General features: G+C 40.0%; 2 protein-coding genes across 2 annotated transcripts; one reads left to right on the top strand and one right to left on the bottom strand.

Moving 5' to 3' along the window:
- Positions 1–563: 563 nt before the first annotated feature.
- Positions 564–1,502, top strand: LOC129629123 (olfactory receptor 51A7). Its single transcript, XM_055548893.1, has one exon. The coding sequence runs from the start codon at positions 564–566 to the stop codon at positions 1,500–1,502; it is 939 nt and encodes a 312-aa protein (XP_055404868.1).
- A 5,151-nt stretch (positions 1,503–6,653) lies between these two features.
- On the bottom strand, positions 6,654–7,595 carry LOC129629122 (olfactory receptor 51G2-like). The gene has a single exon (XM_055548892.1). The coding sequence runs from the start codon at positions 7,593–7,595 to the stop codon at positions 6,654–6,656; it is 942 nt and encodes a 313-aa protein (XP_055404867.1).
- Positions 7,596–18,734: the final 11,139 nt, after the last annotated feature.

The following is an 18,734-nucleotide window of genomic DNA, read 5'->3' as shown; positions in this document are numbered from 1 at the left end:
TTAATATATTACAGATACTTGTTCATGATTTTTTGAGCCCAGAGTGGTGTTTATGCTCATGTATAAAATAGAGTAATAAATACCAAGACCATAAATTTAATAATTAAATTAGTTTATAAATTTACTTTCTAGCATTTGCTATTCACCATAGTGTAGATATCTACAGGGATCTCTGTGCAAGAGAACTACTGAAGATCATGTGGAAAAGCTGTAGAAAAGATTCTGAGTATCTGTCAGTAACTCAAATAAAGCAGCTCTGCTTTGACATGAGTTTCATGTTTGGCTAGAAATGTTGGAAAACCACCTCTTTAGGATAAATTACTGTAAGTAAAATTCCTATGTTAGAGGACATGAACATGTTTAAGGCTTTTTGACAAATGTTGGCAGTTTCTTTTTATTAATATTTTATCAAATATATGCTTCTGTATATAGTGTAAGAAAAACCGCTCATCTCCCTCTGCTCCTCCCCACTCCTGTCCAGCACTGAGCTTTATCCAAAAGTGTTACTGCTTTTTGTTTATGTGATTTCAGATCTGGCTAAAGAGTTCATATTCCCACTTCTCATGGCTGTTCTCAATAACTCTGAGGTGCAGCTTTTCCTTCTGATTGGAATTCCAGGATTGGAACATGCCCACGAGTGGATCTCCATTCCCATTTGCCTCCTATATCTGGTTGCCATCATGGGCAACAGTACCATTCTCTTTATCATAAAGACAGAGCCCTCACTTCATGAACCCATGTATTATTTTCTTGCCATGTTGGCTATCTCTGACCTGGGCCTGTCCTTCTCCTCTCTCCCTACCATGCTGAGAATCTTCTTGTTCAATGCCATGGAAATTTCACCCAATGCCTGCTTTGCTCAAGAATTTTTCATCCATGGATTCACAGTCATGGAGTCCTCAGTACTGCTGGTTATGTCTTTGGATCGCTTTCTTGCCATTCACAATCCCCTGAGATATAATTCTCTCTTGACTAGCAACAGAGTTGCTAAAATGGGACCGATTTTAGCCACCAGGAGCCTTCTCTTAGTGCTTCCATTTCCTTTCATGCTAAGGAGATTGAAATATTGTCAGAAGAATGTCCTTTCTCACTCATATTGTCTTCATCAGGATACCATGAAGCTGGCCTGCTCTGACAACAAGATCAATGTTATCTATGGTTTCTTTGTTGCTCTCTGTACTATGCTGGACTTGGCTTTCATTGTTCTTTCTTATACACTGATCCTGAAGACTGTACTCAACATTGCATCTTTGGCAGAGAGACTTAAGACCCTTAACACCTGTGTCTCACATTTCTGTGCTGTACTCATTTTCTATGTGCCCATCATTACTCTGGCTGCCATGCACCGCTTTGCCAAGCACAAAAGCCCCTTTGCTATAATCCTTATTGCAGACATATTCTTGTTGTTGCCACCCCTAATGAACCCCATCGTGTATTGTGTAAAGACTCAACAAATCCGGGAGAAAGTCTTGGAGAAGCTATCTAACATATGTAGGAGATAAGATGAGGATGAGATGTTGGATGGCATCACCAATTCAATGGACATGAACTTAGGCAAACTCCAGGAGATAGTGAGGGACAGGGAGGCCTGGCGTGCTGCAGTCCGTGTGGTTGCAAAGAGTCGGACACAATTTAGCGACTGACCGACAACAACAAGAGACAAGAATTGAATATTTAGGCAATAAACTGTTGACCAGTATTTATTGGCATCTACAATATATTCAGGACTTTCCCCAATGGCTCAACAGGTAAAAGAATTCACCTGCAATGCAGGAGACACGGGAGATGCAAGTTCAATCCCTGGGTCAGGAAAATCCCCTGGAGAAGAAAATGGCAATCCACTCCAGTATTCTTGCCTGAAAAATCCCACGGAGAGAGGAGCCTGGCAGGGTAGTGTCTATGGCGTCACAAAGAGTTGGACATGGATGAGCAACTGAGCACACACAGTGGATTCAGTGCCACAGCATTTACCATTTAATGGAAGACTGGGGGAGAGTGAAGAGCTGTGCAGTATGGAATTTATTATAAAGTCAGGAATACATTATGAATAGAGCATTTAATTTGACAAATAGTGATGGAATATTTATAAGTAGTATGAGGGAACCAGATTTTGGTACTTTTAAATGTCTTCAGAGGAGTCTGAGCCTCAGAATTCTCACAGGAAGTTGCAGTTCATATCTTCCCTTTTCCCATCATTTCTGGGTTACATATGTTACAAAGTTTAACAATTACAATATTAGATACAAAGGACTTCATCCTAGGTCCCTCAGAGCATTGTAAACTCTCAGATCAAATCAGATCAGTCGCTCAGTCGTGTCCGACTCTTTGCGACCTCATGAATTGCAGCACGCCAGGCCTCCCTGTCCATCACCAACTCCCGGAGTTCACCCAGACTCATGTCTATTGAATCAGTGATGCCATCCAGCCATCTCATCCTCTGTCATCCCCTTCTCCTCCTGCCCCCAATCCCTCCCAGCATCAGAGTCTTTTCCAATTAGTCAACTCTTCGTATGAGGTGGCCAAAGTACTGGAGTTTCAGCTTTAGCATCATTCCTTCCAAAGAAATCCCAGGGTTGATCTCTTTCAGAATGGACTGGTTGGATCTCCTTGCAGTCCAAGGGACTCTCAAGAGTCTTCTCCAACACCACAGTTCAAAAGCATCAATTCTAGATGTCCATCAGCAGATGAATGGATAAGAAAGCTATGGTACATATACACAATGGAGTATTACTCAGCCATTAAAAAGGAATACATTTGAATCAGTTCTAATGAGGTGGATGAAACTGGAGCCTATTATACAGAGTGAAGTAAGCCAGAAAGAAAAACACCATTACAGTATACTAAGGCATATATATGGAATTTAGAAAGATGGTAACAATAACCCTGTGTACGAGACAGCAAAAGAGACACTGATGTATAGAACAGTCTTATGGACTCTGTGGGAGAGGGAGAGGGTGGGAAGATTTGGGAGAATGGCATTGAAACATGTAAAATATCATGTATGAAACGATTTGCCAGTCCAGGTTCAATGCACGATACTGGATGCTTGGGGCTGGTGCACTGGGATGACCCAGAGGGATGGTATGGGGAGGGAGGAGGGAGGAGAGTTCAGGATGGGGAACACATGTATACCTGTGGCGGATTCATTTTGATATTTGGCAAAACTAATACAATTATGTAAAGTTTAAAAATAAAATAAAATAAAAAAAAAACAGAAAAAAAAAAAGCATCAATTCTTCAGCGCTCAGCCTTTTTCACAGTCCAACTCTCACATCCATACATGACCACAGGAAAAAACATAGCCTTGACTAGACGAACCCTTGTTGGCAATGTAATGTGTCTGCTTTTAAATATGCTGACTAGGTTGGTCATAACTTTCCTTCCAAGGAGTAAGCATCTTTTAATTTCATGGCTGCAGTCACCATCTGCAGTGATTTTGGAGCCCAGAAAAGTAAAGTCTGACACTGTTTCCACTGTTTCCCCATCTATTTCCCATGAAGTGATGGGACCGGATGCCATGATCTTCATTTTCTGAATGTTGAGCTTTAAGCCCACTTTTTCACTCTCCATTTTGACTTTCATCAAGAGGCTTTTTAGTTCCTTTTCACTTTCTGCCATAGGGTGGTGTCATCTGCATATCTGAGGTTATTGATATTTCTCCCGGCAATCTTGGTTCCAGCTTGTGTTTCGCCTAAATCAAGGAATCTTTTCTGACAGTGACCTTAAAACATCAGCTTTGCCTAGCATTCCTGTCCCCTGTATCTAATATCAAATTATTGCTTTCTAATTTTCCACTGGTTAATGTTTACTCACTTAGCTCTAGCCATACTGGCACTGGTCTTTTTGTTTTTCCTACCTTTCAGTTTTGGGTTTTTTTTTCTTTGTCTTTGTTTTTTTTTTTTTTTTTCCCAACCTCAGACCATTGACATTTATTCTGCATTTTTGGAATGCTTTTCCTTTCAATCATTTCATATCTCACATAGTTTAGAATTTTATTGAACCCCCCCATTTGGTTTCCTTCAGACCACTTGGTGTTATCTGAAATGGTTACTCATTGATTTTTCTATTGTCTGTGTCTCTCAGCTCTGTAACAACCTAGAGGGGAGGGATGGGGAAGGAGGCAGAGGGATAGTCAAGAGGGAGGGACATAGGTATACCTGTGGCTGATTCATGATGATATTTGGCAGAAACCAACACAATGCTGTAAAGCAATTATCCTCCAATTAAAAATAAAACAAACAAACAAACAAAATACAAAAATATAAACCAAGAACAAAGTCTTTCTTTAATATTTTGCCCACTGTGTTTCTAGGATGCAGACTCTGCCTAGGGAAACACACACACACACACACACACACACTCAACAAATTCTTGTGGACTGAGGGAATATTCCTTCACTCACACATTTTGGGCTTCCCTGGTAGCTCAGCTGGTAAAGAATCCGCCTGCAATGCAGGAGACCCCAGTTCAATTCCCCGGTCAGGAAGATCCACTGGAGAAGGAAATGGAAACCCACTCCACTATTCTTGCCTGGGAAATCCCATGGACAGAGGAGCCTGGTGGGATACAGTCATGAAGAGTTGGACACCACTGAATGACTAAGCATACTTGGACTATGTAAAAAGCCTTGTGGGATAGACATTGTTAGATCCATTTTAATAGAAAAAGTTCCTAAGTTCACAGTTAGAATGCAGAACTTTCTCAAAACTGACTCCAAGTTTATTCTACTGACCAGTATATCACAATAACTCTTTAATTCATTATAAGATATAAGAGAACATGACTCCCACTGAAGGATTGAAATTGCCTGTAGATGGCATACATATTGTTTCCAGATGTGGAGTTGTAATGTATGCTTCAGTATTTTTAGTGGCTCTGTGGTTGTTTTGAAGTTTTGTGGGGGCTTCCCAAGTGAAACTAGTGCTAAAGAACCTGCCTGACAATGAGGGAAACACATGAGCAGTGGGTTCAATCCATAAACCACTCATGATACTAAAGGACATATTCTATTTGCTGTCTATAAGTAATCTTGGATCTTTCAAGTGATATCATCTAAGGTTTCCACATAGCTGTCATTGAAAACAGTTTTCTTATGCCAGACTGGATGAAGCACTGGTTGGCAGTGGGGCATGACACATGAAATGTTAAATGCCAAATGTGATAGGTAGCCTTGAATGAGACTAACTTCAGTGAGAGAGAACAGCCTCCACATAAAGGTCCTAGTAGAGAATTCTATCCTTGGCCCTCTGTCACTCTCTTTCTAGACCCTGAACTAAAACTATGCAGGAACACAACATCCTCATGCTTCCCTCTAGATGTTCAAAACTACCCTTGGTAGTATCTTATCCAGGCCTGCTTTCCTTGAAAATATCTCCAAGTCAAAATTACAAATACTGTTCAGACAAGTATTATTCAAAAAATCCATTAAAAAAAATCTGGAGCAATGTAGTAGAGCTGCAGTGCACAAATAGGAGGGTGTAAGGAATTCTCTCCTTTTAGTTCATTGGCTTATAACGATAGGGTCAGTGCCTCCACCTCAGTCCACTTACCACCACCCCCACATTATCTACTCTTCTCTGACTTGCTAGGGAAGAGCAATGGCAATAAGAACAACTTCAGATATTTTCCTGAAGACAGGGTCCTCTCCCTCACCTCTGTGTCAGGTTAGCAAATGCTGTTCTCTCAGGCTGGACCATCACTTTCCAGTTTGCCTGTCTAACTTCAATACATCCCTGAAGGCTGCCTTCTATGCCAACTCAAGGAAATCTTTCATTCCATTTCTTTCTCTAGCTGGAGGAAGAAATCTTTCTTTTAGCTTCTATATCAACATTTTTCACTTTAACACAGCTAACATATGGAACACAGTTAACGTATGGTTAACAAAGAATAACAAAAGGTAGTGTCTTTAAAACATACATACAAACAAACAAACAAAAAAAAACAGATATTCATTTAACTTACAAATCTGCAATTTGGGCTGGACTCACAGTACATTGGTTGTTTCACCAGGTGCAAGTGGGAAAGACAGGAAGGTTGGGTGTTAGAATAATTTGAAGATTCATTGACACTAGCAGCTGATAATGATCCAACCAAGTCTGAGGCCTCAGCTGAGTCTATTGGCTAAAACACCTAAATGTGACCTCTCCATGTGGTTTGAGCTTCTGCTCAGTATGATGGCCAGGTTTCAAAAGCAAGCACTGAGTGACAGCTATATATACATATCGAAAGAGAGACAGAAAAAGAGGGAGAGAGAAAGAGAGTGAATGTCAATGAGCAACATACCACCTCTTATGACCCAGCCTCATAAGTCTTATAGCATTGCTACCTCAACATCCAATCCACTGAGCTGCTGAGTCTGACCCAGTTACAAGGGGAGAAGCAACATACTCCAACCCCTGATGGAGGACTCAGGCATTTCTGGAAGAGAATTGGGGATGAGAGGTAACCCTGTGGCCTTCTTTGGAAAATACAAGCCACCATGTCATATTGCCATGTATTTCCTTGATACCACAGTGAGGGTTCCATGAGAGCTGTGACTTCTTATTTGTTCAGTAAATAAATAACAATCCTTCCACTTCATGCACATTAGATATTATAAATAATAGAAGAGTAAGGGTACATTTAAAAAACAGTGCCTCCAAGATTAGACCCAGCTAGGAACAAAAGGCATGGGTCACACGATCACAGATCTGTTTGGTCTTCACACTGTAGACGATGGGATTCATCAGAGGAGGGAAGAGAAGATACACAAAGCCCAGAATCACCTGGACCAGATGGGGTGCCTGCTTCCCAAAGCGGTGGATGCCCGACAGGCCAATCATGGGAGTATAGAAAAGGAGCACAGCACAGATGTGGGAAACACAGCTGTTAAGATCTTTGAGCCTCTCGGCCCTGGATGCAATGGACAGCACGGTGCGCAGGATCAGGGCATAGGAGAAGAGAATGAGCAGTGAGTCTATACCCACTGTAGAAACAATGACAAATATGCCATAAATGCTGTTGGCTCTGATGTCTGCACAGGCCAATTTCATCACTTCTTGGTGGAGGCAGTAGGAATGTGAGAGGACTGGGGAGCCACAATATGGGAATTTTTTGAGCATAAAAGGTAAAGGAATAATGAGTGCTACACTGCGACCCAAAGAAGCCAGGCCGATCCTGCCAATGACTGTGTGGGTGAGAATGGAAGCATAGTGCAAGGGGCGACAAATGGCCACAAAGTGGTCAAAGGCCATAGACAGTAGTACAGAGGACTCCAGGAAGGACAAGCAGTGAATGAAAAAGAGCTGGGCAAAACAGGCATCATGGCCAATGTCTCGTGCCCCAACCCAAAAGATGCCTAGCACTGTAGGGAGGGTGCAAAGAGACAGACCCAGGTCAGTCAGAGCCAGCATGGACAGGAAGAGGTACATTGGCTCATGGAGCGAGGGCTCTGTTTTAATGATAAGGATGATAGTGCAGTTGCCCAGGATGGAGACTATGTATATGAAGCACAGTGGGATGGAGATCCAGGTGTGCATGTGCTCCAGGCCAGGAATGCCACTCAGCAGGAAGGTGGAGGACATGCTGCTGCTGTTCTCCAGGGACCTCAATGGCATTGTGTGTGGAAGGAAGGGGAAAGTTGGGCTTCCCTCAAATTCCTGAAATGAACTGAGGAAAAGCTAGTGACTGTACCTAGGAAGATATTTTTTTTAAAAAGAGAAAGGTTAGAATCAAATAGATTTAACTCCTCCAGAGGTCATTTCCTTCCAGTCCCTGATTTCCTCTCAATGCTTTTGTTTTTGTTTTTTTAAAAGAGAAAATATTTTCTTTGAAATTTTTTTGCCTTGCTTCTTCAGGCTAAGACTTGTGAAACATCTTCACTACAGTGCATATAATTCACTGTAGCAGATATCTAAGTTGGTTCTACTTAATTTCATTTACCTCTTATGAGTAGGTCTTTGAAGAAACACTTCCTCATATGCCTCTTTTCTGCTGGGGCTCTCACTAATGTTTCAACTTTTCTTCCAGCTTCTCTTCTTTTCCTTCTTAGTTCCTTTCCTATTGCATTATCTTTTTTCTTCCTTCCTTCCCTCCCTTCCTCCTTCCTTCCTTTTCTCTTCCCTTCCTTTCCTCTTTTTTCCTTCCTACTTTCTGTTTAATTTCCAGTTGTGTATAATTGGTAAACTTAGATACCTTCTCACTTTCTCCTTTGATCTTCCTACTTTGGAAGCCTAGCTTGATCCAGAAAACACATAAATGATATGATACTCAGCTCACAGAATTCCAGAGAGATAACTGGAGGGTACAGGAATGGCTGGCTGTAAAGTTAATCTTGGCTGCTGGGATAAGAAATCAAAGCTCTGATGCTCAAAATAGTCAGAAACTGCCATTCCTTATAAGTCTATAAATTCAACTACTGTGAACCTAGGTGGGAGGAGACCCTGGCGCACCATCGACCATGGCCATGACCCCAATCACAAGGCAGAGTCCAAGTCCATCCAGAGAGCAAAAGGCAACAATGCTGGGGCTTATTCTGTCGATGAGAAGATGAAGACTTAGAAGAGGATAGTTACTGGGTGGAAACCATGTGTTAATTTTAGCCTCCCGACTTCCAGGGCATTGATCTTTCCACTAATCCCACTACAATGTGAACTCAAAATGGGTGAGGGTTTTGCTTTGTTGACTTCTGTCAAGACAGTGCTTAGAAGGTACCTTAGGACACAGAAAGTACCCAGAAATTTTTTTTATGAAAGAGTAAGAGCTCAATTTTATTTAGCTAGCTGTTACTAACTTCATGCATGTTTTATCTCCTTAAAAAAATCTGTGAATAAAGTTCTATTAAGAGTACCATGTTATGGGTGAAGAAACAGAGGTTTAGAAAAATTTGACATTTCTAAGCTCAAACTCAAAGTAAAATGGTCAAAATGGGATTTGAATCAAGATCTAATTTTTCTCTAGATTTCAAGCTCAAAATCATGGCTACTTACAACACTGTCAACTATCAGCAACTAGCATGAAAAGAAGGCTTAATGGACCTTCAAAAAGAAGGTACTGACTCTTTCATTGAATTAATAAATAAACTTCCTGCAGAAATACACACAATTGTATACACAGACATTTTCTTTCTTGCTACCAGTGAAATGAACAGTAAGGGTCATGAACTCACTGTTCGCTTGCAGGTCAGGTTGACTCTCAGTGTTCCTCAGTTTCTTCTTTGGCCGTGATCAGTGCTCAGCACATTATTTATCAAAGAATTCAGAAGAGCTGCAGTAAACTTACACATCAAGTAAGCTATGTGGTGACAGGCAAGTTACATGGTGGTTAACAATGAAATTCATAAAAGCTAAGGCAGAAAATATTTTGACATGAAAATGAGGTAGGATGGTGAAGAAGAAAGAACACATTTTTTGGACAGTTGCTATATGCCAGCCACTGCACAAAGAACATGGCAAGTGAAATAGCATTTAGACCTTAGAAAAGCTTTGCAAGTTAATATTATTGCCTCAAATGGCAAATAAGGCAAGAGAAACTTAGAGAATTTGTAATGTGCCTCGAGTCTTACAGCCAATCAGCAGCAGAAATGGGATTCAAGCTTAAATCTCTGGAACTCCAAGGCACAGTCTGGAAATTCAGAAGTGTTTGGTTAACAAATCCAGCCTGAGACAGCCTGGAATGGGTAGAGATTAAATGAAAAATGATAAAGAGAAATAGCAAAGGTCTGGGTGCCTACCTCCATTTAGTCAAGATGGACTCTTTGGAATCAATGCTTGTACTTCAGAATTTAAGGGAGCAGAGCAGAACAGGAATCAGAAAGAGGATTTTTGAGAAAAAAAGGAAGTACAGAACTTGAACATAAAAGAAAATTCAGAATAGTGAAGCCAGGAGATCTCTGCTTGGAAAAGATTGGCTGAAGAGCTCACTGCTGAATCTGTGCCAAGCCTTGGAAGCACAGAGGGCAACATAACAGGGAGGAAAAATAAATAAACAATTAAAACCCGCACATTGTGAGCCCTACGGTAACTCCCCCAGTGGAGAAGCAGCGCAGATGCCTGCATCCATCATTAGCAAGCAGGGGCTGGGCAGGGAGGCGCAGCGCGGGCTGCATCGTAAGGATCTGGCCTGAATACCCCGAGCGCTATCTGAGCGAAATAATTTGGGCTAGCAAACCAGACTGTGGGATATCTACCATGCAAAAAGCCAGCCCTAACCTAAGACACTGCCAGGCCCGCACACGGAACAAAGGACTGAACAGAGATAGCCGGCGGAGGACCATCCCCCTCCAGTGATAGGCAGCCAGAGCCGGAAGGGGACAATCGCGGCCCCAGAGAGACATTACCTATAAAACTGTAAGCAGGCTTCTTTGCTAACTAAAACTTCTTGGGGGTCTGGACGGTCAACATCTGCCTGAGAAGGTGCGCCGGTGCACACCTAGATAACCGAGCGGAGGGGAGGAGATAAGTCACAGCAATCACATGCACCAAACACCTCATCACCTGAGCTGCTCGGATCTGGGAAGGGCACAAAAAACAGGCCCAACCGAGAGTCTGTGCCTCTGAGGACTACCCGAGTGCCTGAACCTGAGCAGCTTGGACCTGGGAAGTTCAGACAGCCCAGAGCCAGCCACGGATGGTTCCCGGCGGAGCAACCTAGAGCCTGAGCAGCGTGGGCAGGGAGGCTACACGCACCGTGAATGGGGGGCAGATGCAGTGTGGCTGAGGCACTGCGAGCACATGCCAGTGTTATTTGTTTGCAGCATCCCTCCCTACCTCCCCACAGCGCGACTGAACAAGTGAGCCTAAAAAAAAAAAAAAAAAAAAAATTGTCCTCCACCATCCTCTTTGTGTCAGGGCGGAAACCAGACACTGAAGAGACCAGCAAACAGAAGAAGCTATAACAGAGGGAACCACCTTGGAAGCTACAGGCAATAGATTAAAACCCTGTGGTTACTACGGACTAAATAGGAAGGGGCCTATAGATCTTGAGGAATATAAATTGGACCAAGGAACTAGCCAAAAATGAACTGAACCTGCAATACTCACAACAAAACTGGAGAAAGTCCTAGATATATTTTTACTATTTTTACGATCATTCTTTCTTTCTTTTTTTAATTTTTTTAATTAAAAAAATTTTAAGTCCTCTATTATTCCTTTAATTTTCACTTTTATAACCAATTACTTTGCAAAAAAAAAAAAAAGAAGACTCCATTTTTTTTAAAAGCAAACTTCATATATATATTTTTTATAATTTTTTTGACCTTGTTTTTTTTTTTTCCTTCTTTTCTTTAACATTGTATTTTTGAAATTCCAAACTCTACTCTAGATTTTTAATTTTAGCTTTTTGGTATTTGTTATCAATTTTGTACCTATAGTTCTTTTTTTTTTTTTTTTTATAATTTCTGTGACCCTTTTTTATTTTTTCTTTTTCTCTGTTTCTTTCTCTTCTTCTTTTAAATAACATTGTATATCTGAAATTCCAAACTCTACTCTAGATTTATAATTTATGCTTTTTGGTATTTGTTATCAATTTTGTATCTGTATTTTCTTTATAATTTATGCGACTTTGTTTGTTCTTGTTTGTTTTTTTTTTCTCTCTTTCTTTTTCTTCTTCTTTTTTTAACATTGTATTTTTGAAATTCCAAACTCTACTCTAGATTTTTAACTTTTGCCTGTTGGTATTAGTTATCGATTTTGTACCTATATTTTATTTATAATTTTCATGACCTTGTTTGTTTTTGTTTGTTCGTTTTTTCTCTCTTTCTTTTCCTTCTTCTTTTATTTAACATCGTATTTTTGAAATTCCAAACTCTACTCTAGATTTTTAATTTTTGCTTTTATGTATTTGTTACCAATTTTGTACCTTTAAGAACCCAATCTTCAGTACCCATTTTTCACTAGGGAGCGAGATTACTGCCTTGACTGCTCTCTCTCCCTTTGGACTCTCCTTTTTCTCCACCAGGTCGCCTGTGTCTCCTCCCTAACCCCTCTCTACTCTACGCAACTCTGTGAATTTCTGTGTGTTCCAGATGGTGGAGAACACTTAGGGAACTGATTACTGGCTGGATCTCTCTCCCTCCTTTTCACTCCCCCCTTTTATCCTCCTGGCCACCTCTGTCACCTTCCTCTTTCTTCTCTTCTCTGTATAACTCCATGAACAACTCTGAGCAGTCCAGTTGTGGAGTGCACATAAGGAAGAGATTACTGGATAGCCCACTCTCTCCTCTGTTGATTCCACCTCATCTCATTCGGGTCACCTCTAACTCCCTCCTCCCTCTTCTCTTCTTCATATAACACTGTGAACCTCTCTGGTTGACCCTCACAGTAGAGGAACTTTTCATCTTTAACATAGATGTTTTATCAATGGTGCTGTATAGAAGGAAAAGCTTTGAAACTACTGTAAAAATAAGACCGATAACTGGAAGCAGGAGGCTTAAGTCCAAACCCTGACTCCAGGGAGCTCCTGACTCCAACGAACATTAACTGACAGGAGCTCATGAAATGCCTCCATATCTGCACTGAAACCAAGCACCACACAAGGGCCAACAAGTTTCAGGGCAAGACATACCAAGCAAATTCTCCAGCAACAAGGAACACAGCCCTGAACTTCAAAATACAGGCAGCCCAAAGTCACCCCAAAACCATAGACATCCCATAACTCATTACTGGACATTTCATTGCACTCCAGAGAGAAGAAATACAGCTCCACCCCCCAGAACACCGACACAAGCTTCCCTAACCAGGAAACCTTGACAAGCCACCTGTACAAACCCACAAACAGCGAGGAAATGCCACAATAAAGAGAACTCCACAAACTGCCAGAATACAGAAATGACACCCCAAACTCAGCGATTTAAACAAGATGAAGAGACAGAGGAATACCCAGCAGATAAAGGAACAAGATAAATGCCCACCAAACCAAACAAAAGAGGAAGAGATAGGGAATCTACCTGACAAAGAATTCCGAATAATGATAGTGAAATTGATCTAAAGTCTTGAAATCAAAATGGAATCACAGATAAATAGCCTGGAGACAAAGATTGAGAAGATGCAAGAAAGGTTTAACAAGGACCTAGAAGAAATAAAAGAGAGTCAATATATAATGAATAATGCAATAAATGAAATTAAAAATACTCTGGAGGCAACAAATAGTAGAATAACAGAGGCAGAAGATAGGATTAGTGAATTAGAAGATAGAATGGTAGAAATAAATGAATCAGAGAGGATAAAAGAAAAACGAATTAAAAGAAATGAGGACAATCTCAGAGACCTCCAGGGCAATATTAAACGCTAAAACATTCGAATCATAGGGGTCCCAGAAGAAGAAGACAAAAAGAAAGACCATGAGAAAATACTTGAAGAGATAATTGTTGAAAACTTCCCTAAAATGGGGAAGGAAATATCCACCCAAGTCCAAGAAACCCAAAGAGTCCCAAACAGGATAAACCCAAGGCGAAACACCCCAAGACACATAGTAATCAAATTAACAAAGATCAAACACAAAGAACAAATATTAAAAACAGCAAGGGAAAAACAACAAATAACACAGAAGGGAATTCCCATTAGGATAACAGCTGATCTTTCAATAGAAACTCTTCAAGCCAGGAGGGAATGGCAAGACATACTTAAAGTGATGAAAGAAAATAACCTACAGCCCAGATTATTGTACCCAGCAAGGATCTCATTCAAATATGAAGGAGAAATCAAAAGCTTTACAGACAAGCAAAAGCTGAGAGAATTCAGCACCATCAAACCAGCTCTCCAACAAATACTAAAGGATATTCTCTAGACAGGAAACACAAAAACAGTGTATAAATTCGAACCCAAAACAGTAAAGTAAATGGCAACGGGATCATACTTATCAGTAATTACCTTAAATGTAAATGGGTTGAATTCCCCAACCAAAAGACAAAGACTGGCTGAATGGATACAAAAACAAGACCCCTACTATGTTGTCTACAAGAGACCCACCTCAAAACAGGGGACACATACAGACTGAAAGTGCAGGGCTGGAAAAAGATTTTCCATGCAAATAGGGACCAAAAGAAAGCAGGAGTAGCAATACTCATATCAGATAAAATAGACTTTAAAACAAAGGCTGTGAAAAGAGACAAAGATGGTCACTACATAATGATCAAAGGATCAATCCAAGAAGAAGATATAACAATTATAAATATATATGCACCCAACATGGGAGCACCGCAATATGTAAGACAAATGCTAACAAGTATGAAAGGAGAAATTAACAATAATACAATAATAATGGGAGACTTTAATACCCCACTCACACCTATGGATAGATCAACTAAACAGAAAATTAACAAGGAAACACAAACTTTAAATGATACAATAGACCAGTTAGACCTAATTGATATCTATAGAACATTTCATCCCAAAACAATGAATTTCACCTTTTTCTCAAGCACACATGGAACCTTCTCCAGGATAGATCACATCCTGGGCCATAAATCTAGCCTTGGTAAATTCAAAAAAATTGAAATCATTCCAAGCATTTTTTTCTGACCACAAAGCAGTAAGATTAGATCTCAATTACAAGAGAAAAACTATTAAAAATTCCAACATATGGAGGCTGAACAACACACTGCTGAATAACCAACAAATCACAGAAGAAATCAAAAAAGAAATCAAAATTTGCATAGAAACTAATGAAAATGAAAACACAACAACCCAAAACCTGTGGGACACTGTAAAAGCAGTCCTAAGGGGAAAGTTCATAGCAATACAGGCATACCTCAAGAAACAAGAAAAAAGTCTAATGAATAACCTAACCCTGCACCTAAAGCAACTAGAAAAGGAAGAAATGAAGAACACCAGGGTTAGTAGAAGGAAAGAAATCTTAAAAATTAGGGCAGAAATAAATGCAAAAGAAACAAAAGAGCCCATAGCAAAAATCAACAAAGCCAAAAGCTGGTTATTTGAAAGGATATATTGACAAACCATTAGCCAGACTCATCAAGAGACAAAGGGAGAAAAATCAAATCAATAAAATTAGAAATGAAAATGGAGAGATCACAACAGACAACACAGAAATACAAAGGATCATAAGAGACTACTATCAGCAATTATATGCCAATAAAATGGACAATGTGGAAGAAATGGACAAATTCTTAGAAAAGTACAACTTTCCAAAACTGGACCAGGAAGAAATAGAAAATCTTAACAGACCCATCACAAGCATGGAAATTGAAACTGTAATCAAAAGTCTTCCAGCAAACAAAAGCCCAGGTCCAGACGGCTTCACAGCTGAATTCTACCAAAAATTTAGAGAAGAGCTAACACCTATCCTGCTCAAACTCTTCCAGAAAATTGCAGAGGATGGTAAACTTCCAAACTCATTCTATGAGGCCACCATCACCCTAATACCAAAACCTGACAAAGATGCCACAAAAAAAGAAAACTACAGGCCAGTATCACTGATGAACATAGATGCAAAATTCCTTAACAAAATTCTAGCAATCAGAATCCAACAACACATTAAAAAGATCATACACCATGACCAAGTGGGCTTTATCCCAGGGATGCAAGGATTCTTCAATATCCGCAAATCAATCAATGTAATACACCACATTAACAAATTGAAAAAGAAAAACCATATGATTATCTCAATAAAGGCAGAGAAAGCCTTTGACAAAATTCAATATCCATTTATGATAAAAACTCTCCAGAAAGCAGGAATAGAAGGAACATACCTCAACATAATAAAAGCTATATATGACAAACCCACAGCAAACATTATCCTCAATGGTGAAAAATTGAAAGCATTTCCTCTAAAGTCAGGAACAATCAAGGGTGCCCACTTTCACCATTACTATTCAACATAGTTTTGGAAGTTTTGGCCACAGCAATCAGAGCAGAAAAAGAAATCAAAGGAATCCAAATTGGAAAAGAAGAAGTAAAACTCTCACTGTTTGCAGATGACATGATCCTCTACATAGAAAACCCTAAAGACTCCACCAGAAAATTACTAGAACTAATCAATGATTATAGTAAAGTTGCAGGACATAAAATCAACACAGAGAAATCCCTTGCATTCCTATACACCAATAATGAGAAAACAGAAAGAGAAATCAAGGAAACAATTCCATTCACCATTGCAACGGAAAGAATAAAATACTTAGGAATATATATACCTAAAGAAACTAAAGACCTATATATAGAAAACTATAAAACACTGGTGAAAGAAATCAAAGAGGACACTAATAGATGGAGAAATATACCATGTTCATGGATTGGAAGAATCAATATAGTGAAAATGACTATACTCCCAAAGCAATTTATAGATTCAATGCAATCCCCATCAAGCTACCAACGGTATTCTTCACAGAGCTAGAACAAAGAATTTCACAATTTGTATGGAAATACAAAAAACCTCGAATAGCCAAAGCTATCTTGAAAAAGAAGAATGGATCTGGAGGAATCAACCTACCTGACTTCAGGCTCTATTACAAAGTCACAGTTATCAAGACAGTATGGTACTGTCACAAAAACAGAAATATAGATCAATGGAACAAAATAGGAAGCCCAGAGATAAATCCACGCACATATGGACACCTTATCTTTGACAAAGGAGGCAAGAATATACAATGGATTAAAAACAATCTCTTTAACAAGTGGTGCTGGGAAAACTGGTCAACCACTTGTAAAAGAATGAAACTAGAACACTTTCTAACACCATACACAAAAATAAACTCAAAATGGATTAAAAATCTCAATGTAAGACCAGAAACTATAAAACTCCTAGAGGAGAACAAAGGCAAAACACTCTCGACATACATCACAGCAGGATCCTCTATGACCCACCTCCCAGAATATTGGAAATAAAAGCAAAAATAAACAAATGGGACCTAATTAAACTTAAAAGCTTCTGCACATCAAAGGAAACTATTAGCAAGGTGAAAAGGCAGCCTTCAGAATGGGAGAAAATAATAGCAAATGAAGCAACTGACAAACAACTAATCTCAAAAATATACAAGCAACTCCTACAGCTCAATTCCAGAAAAATAAATGACCCAATCAAAAATGGGCCAAAGAACTAAATAGACATTTCTCCAAAGACGACATACAGAGTGCTAACAAACACATGAAAAGATGCTCAACATCACTCATTATCAGAGAAATGCAAATCAAAACCACTATGAGGTACCATTTCACACCAGTCAAATGGCTGTGATCCAAAAGTCTACAAGCAATAAATGCTGGAGAGGGTGTGGAGAAGAGGGAACCCTCTTACACTGTTGGTGGGAATGCAAACTAGTACAGCCACTATGGAGAACAGTGTGGAGATTCCTTAAAAAACTGGAAATAGAACTGCCTTATGATCCAGCAATCCCACTGCTCGGCATACACACTGAGGAAACCAGAAGGGAAAGAGACACGTGTACCCCAATGTTCATCGCAGCAGTGTTTATAATAGCCAGGACATGGAAGCAACCTAGATGACCATCAGCAGATGAATGGATAAGAAAGCTGTGGTACATATACCCAATGGAGTATTACTCAGCCAATAAAAAGAATCTATTTGAATCAGCTCTAATGAGGTGGATGAAACTGGAACCTATTATACAGAGTGAAGTAAGACAGAAAGGAAAACACCAATACAGTATACTAATGCATATATATGGAATTTAGAAAGATGGTAACAATAACCCTGTGTACAAGACAGCAAAAGAGACACTGAGGTATAGATCAGTCTTACGGATTCTGTGGGAGAGGGAGAGGGTGGGGAGGTTTGGGAGAATGGCATTGAAACATGTATAATATGTATGAAATGAGTTGCCAGTCCAGGTTTGATGCACGATACTGGATGCTTGGGGCCGGTGCACTGGGATGACCCAGAAGGAGGCTATGGGGAGGGAGGAGGGAGATGGGCTCAGGATGGGGAGCACGGGTATACCTGTGGCGGATTCATTTCGATGTTTGGCAAAACTAATACAATAGTGTAAAGTTTAAAAATAAAATAAAATTAAAAAAAAAAGATTGGCTGAAGAGACTTCAATAAGATGACTATGCTAAGCTCTTCTTAGTTAAAGTATCTTTAGATTATTCATCCTCAGGATTGCCGAGAATTTTATTGTTCCTGACTGGACAAAATCAGCTGTCCAGGGTAGAAGTGGGTTGCAGATTTAACAAATGGCCTTTCTGCCCCAGTTGCTCTGCATGGAGATCATTCCTAGAGGGACTTAAACAATTTCAGTGATCACTTCTAATTCCATTAGTCATACGTTGCAGCCATTCCAGGAAATGTCCTTTTATATCACAGCCTCGCTTTTCTCCAGAGGATCACATTACTTCCTACTACTCTTTGCTTCTTGGAAATAATCTCTGACTCTTGTAACCTTGTGTTGAGGCTAAGAGGTAGATATGGAACCTATAGTACCTTAACTCATCTCATTCCTACACCTCAGTTTTGCCTACTTAACTGGCCTGTCTCCCCAGATCTCAGCAATATTCCTACTGTTACCACATGTGACCCAACTCTCTGAGCAGGAAACTAAGGAACTAAGCAGATATGAGAGAGGTGTTGTAGGGCTAAACCCAGACCTGAGGTTGCCTACTAAGTCAGCAAGATCTGATGGCAGCAGTCACCTCCTTCGGCAGGCACCCTTGACAGCCTTTCCTGTCATTTTCAGCCCCTTCTCTCCTCTCTGTCTCCAAAGCCCAGGCTGAGACTTTGGGGGTCTCTTCTTGGTTCTAAAGTTCAGCACCAAACACCTTCTCATTATATTGACTCCTTACATACCA

Source organism: Bubalus kerabau, chromosome 15, assembly GCF_029407905.1.
Source record: "Bubalus kerabau isolate K-KA32 ecotype Philippines breed swamp buffalo chromosome 15, PCC_UOA_SB_1v2, whole genome shotgun sequence".
Taxonomy (NCBI): domain Eukaryota; kingdom Metazoa; phylum Chordata; class Mammalia; order Artiodactyla; family Bovidae; genus Bubalus; species Bubalus kerabau.
The sequence above is the reverse complement of the archived record's forward strand: the minus strand, read 5'-3'. Positions and strand labels throughout refer to the sequence as shown.

What these genes read in the sequence shown, in the direction of transcription:
- LOC129629122 (XM_055548892.1), bottom strand. Translation starts at nt 7,595, where the DNA reads ATGCCATTGAGGTCCCTGGAGAACAGCAGCAGCATGTCCTCCACCTTC.
- LOC129629123 (XM_055548893.1), top strand. Translation starts at nt 564, where the DNA reads ATGGCTGTTCTCAATAACTCTGAGGTGCAGCTTTTCCTTCTGATTGGA.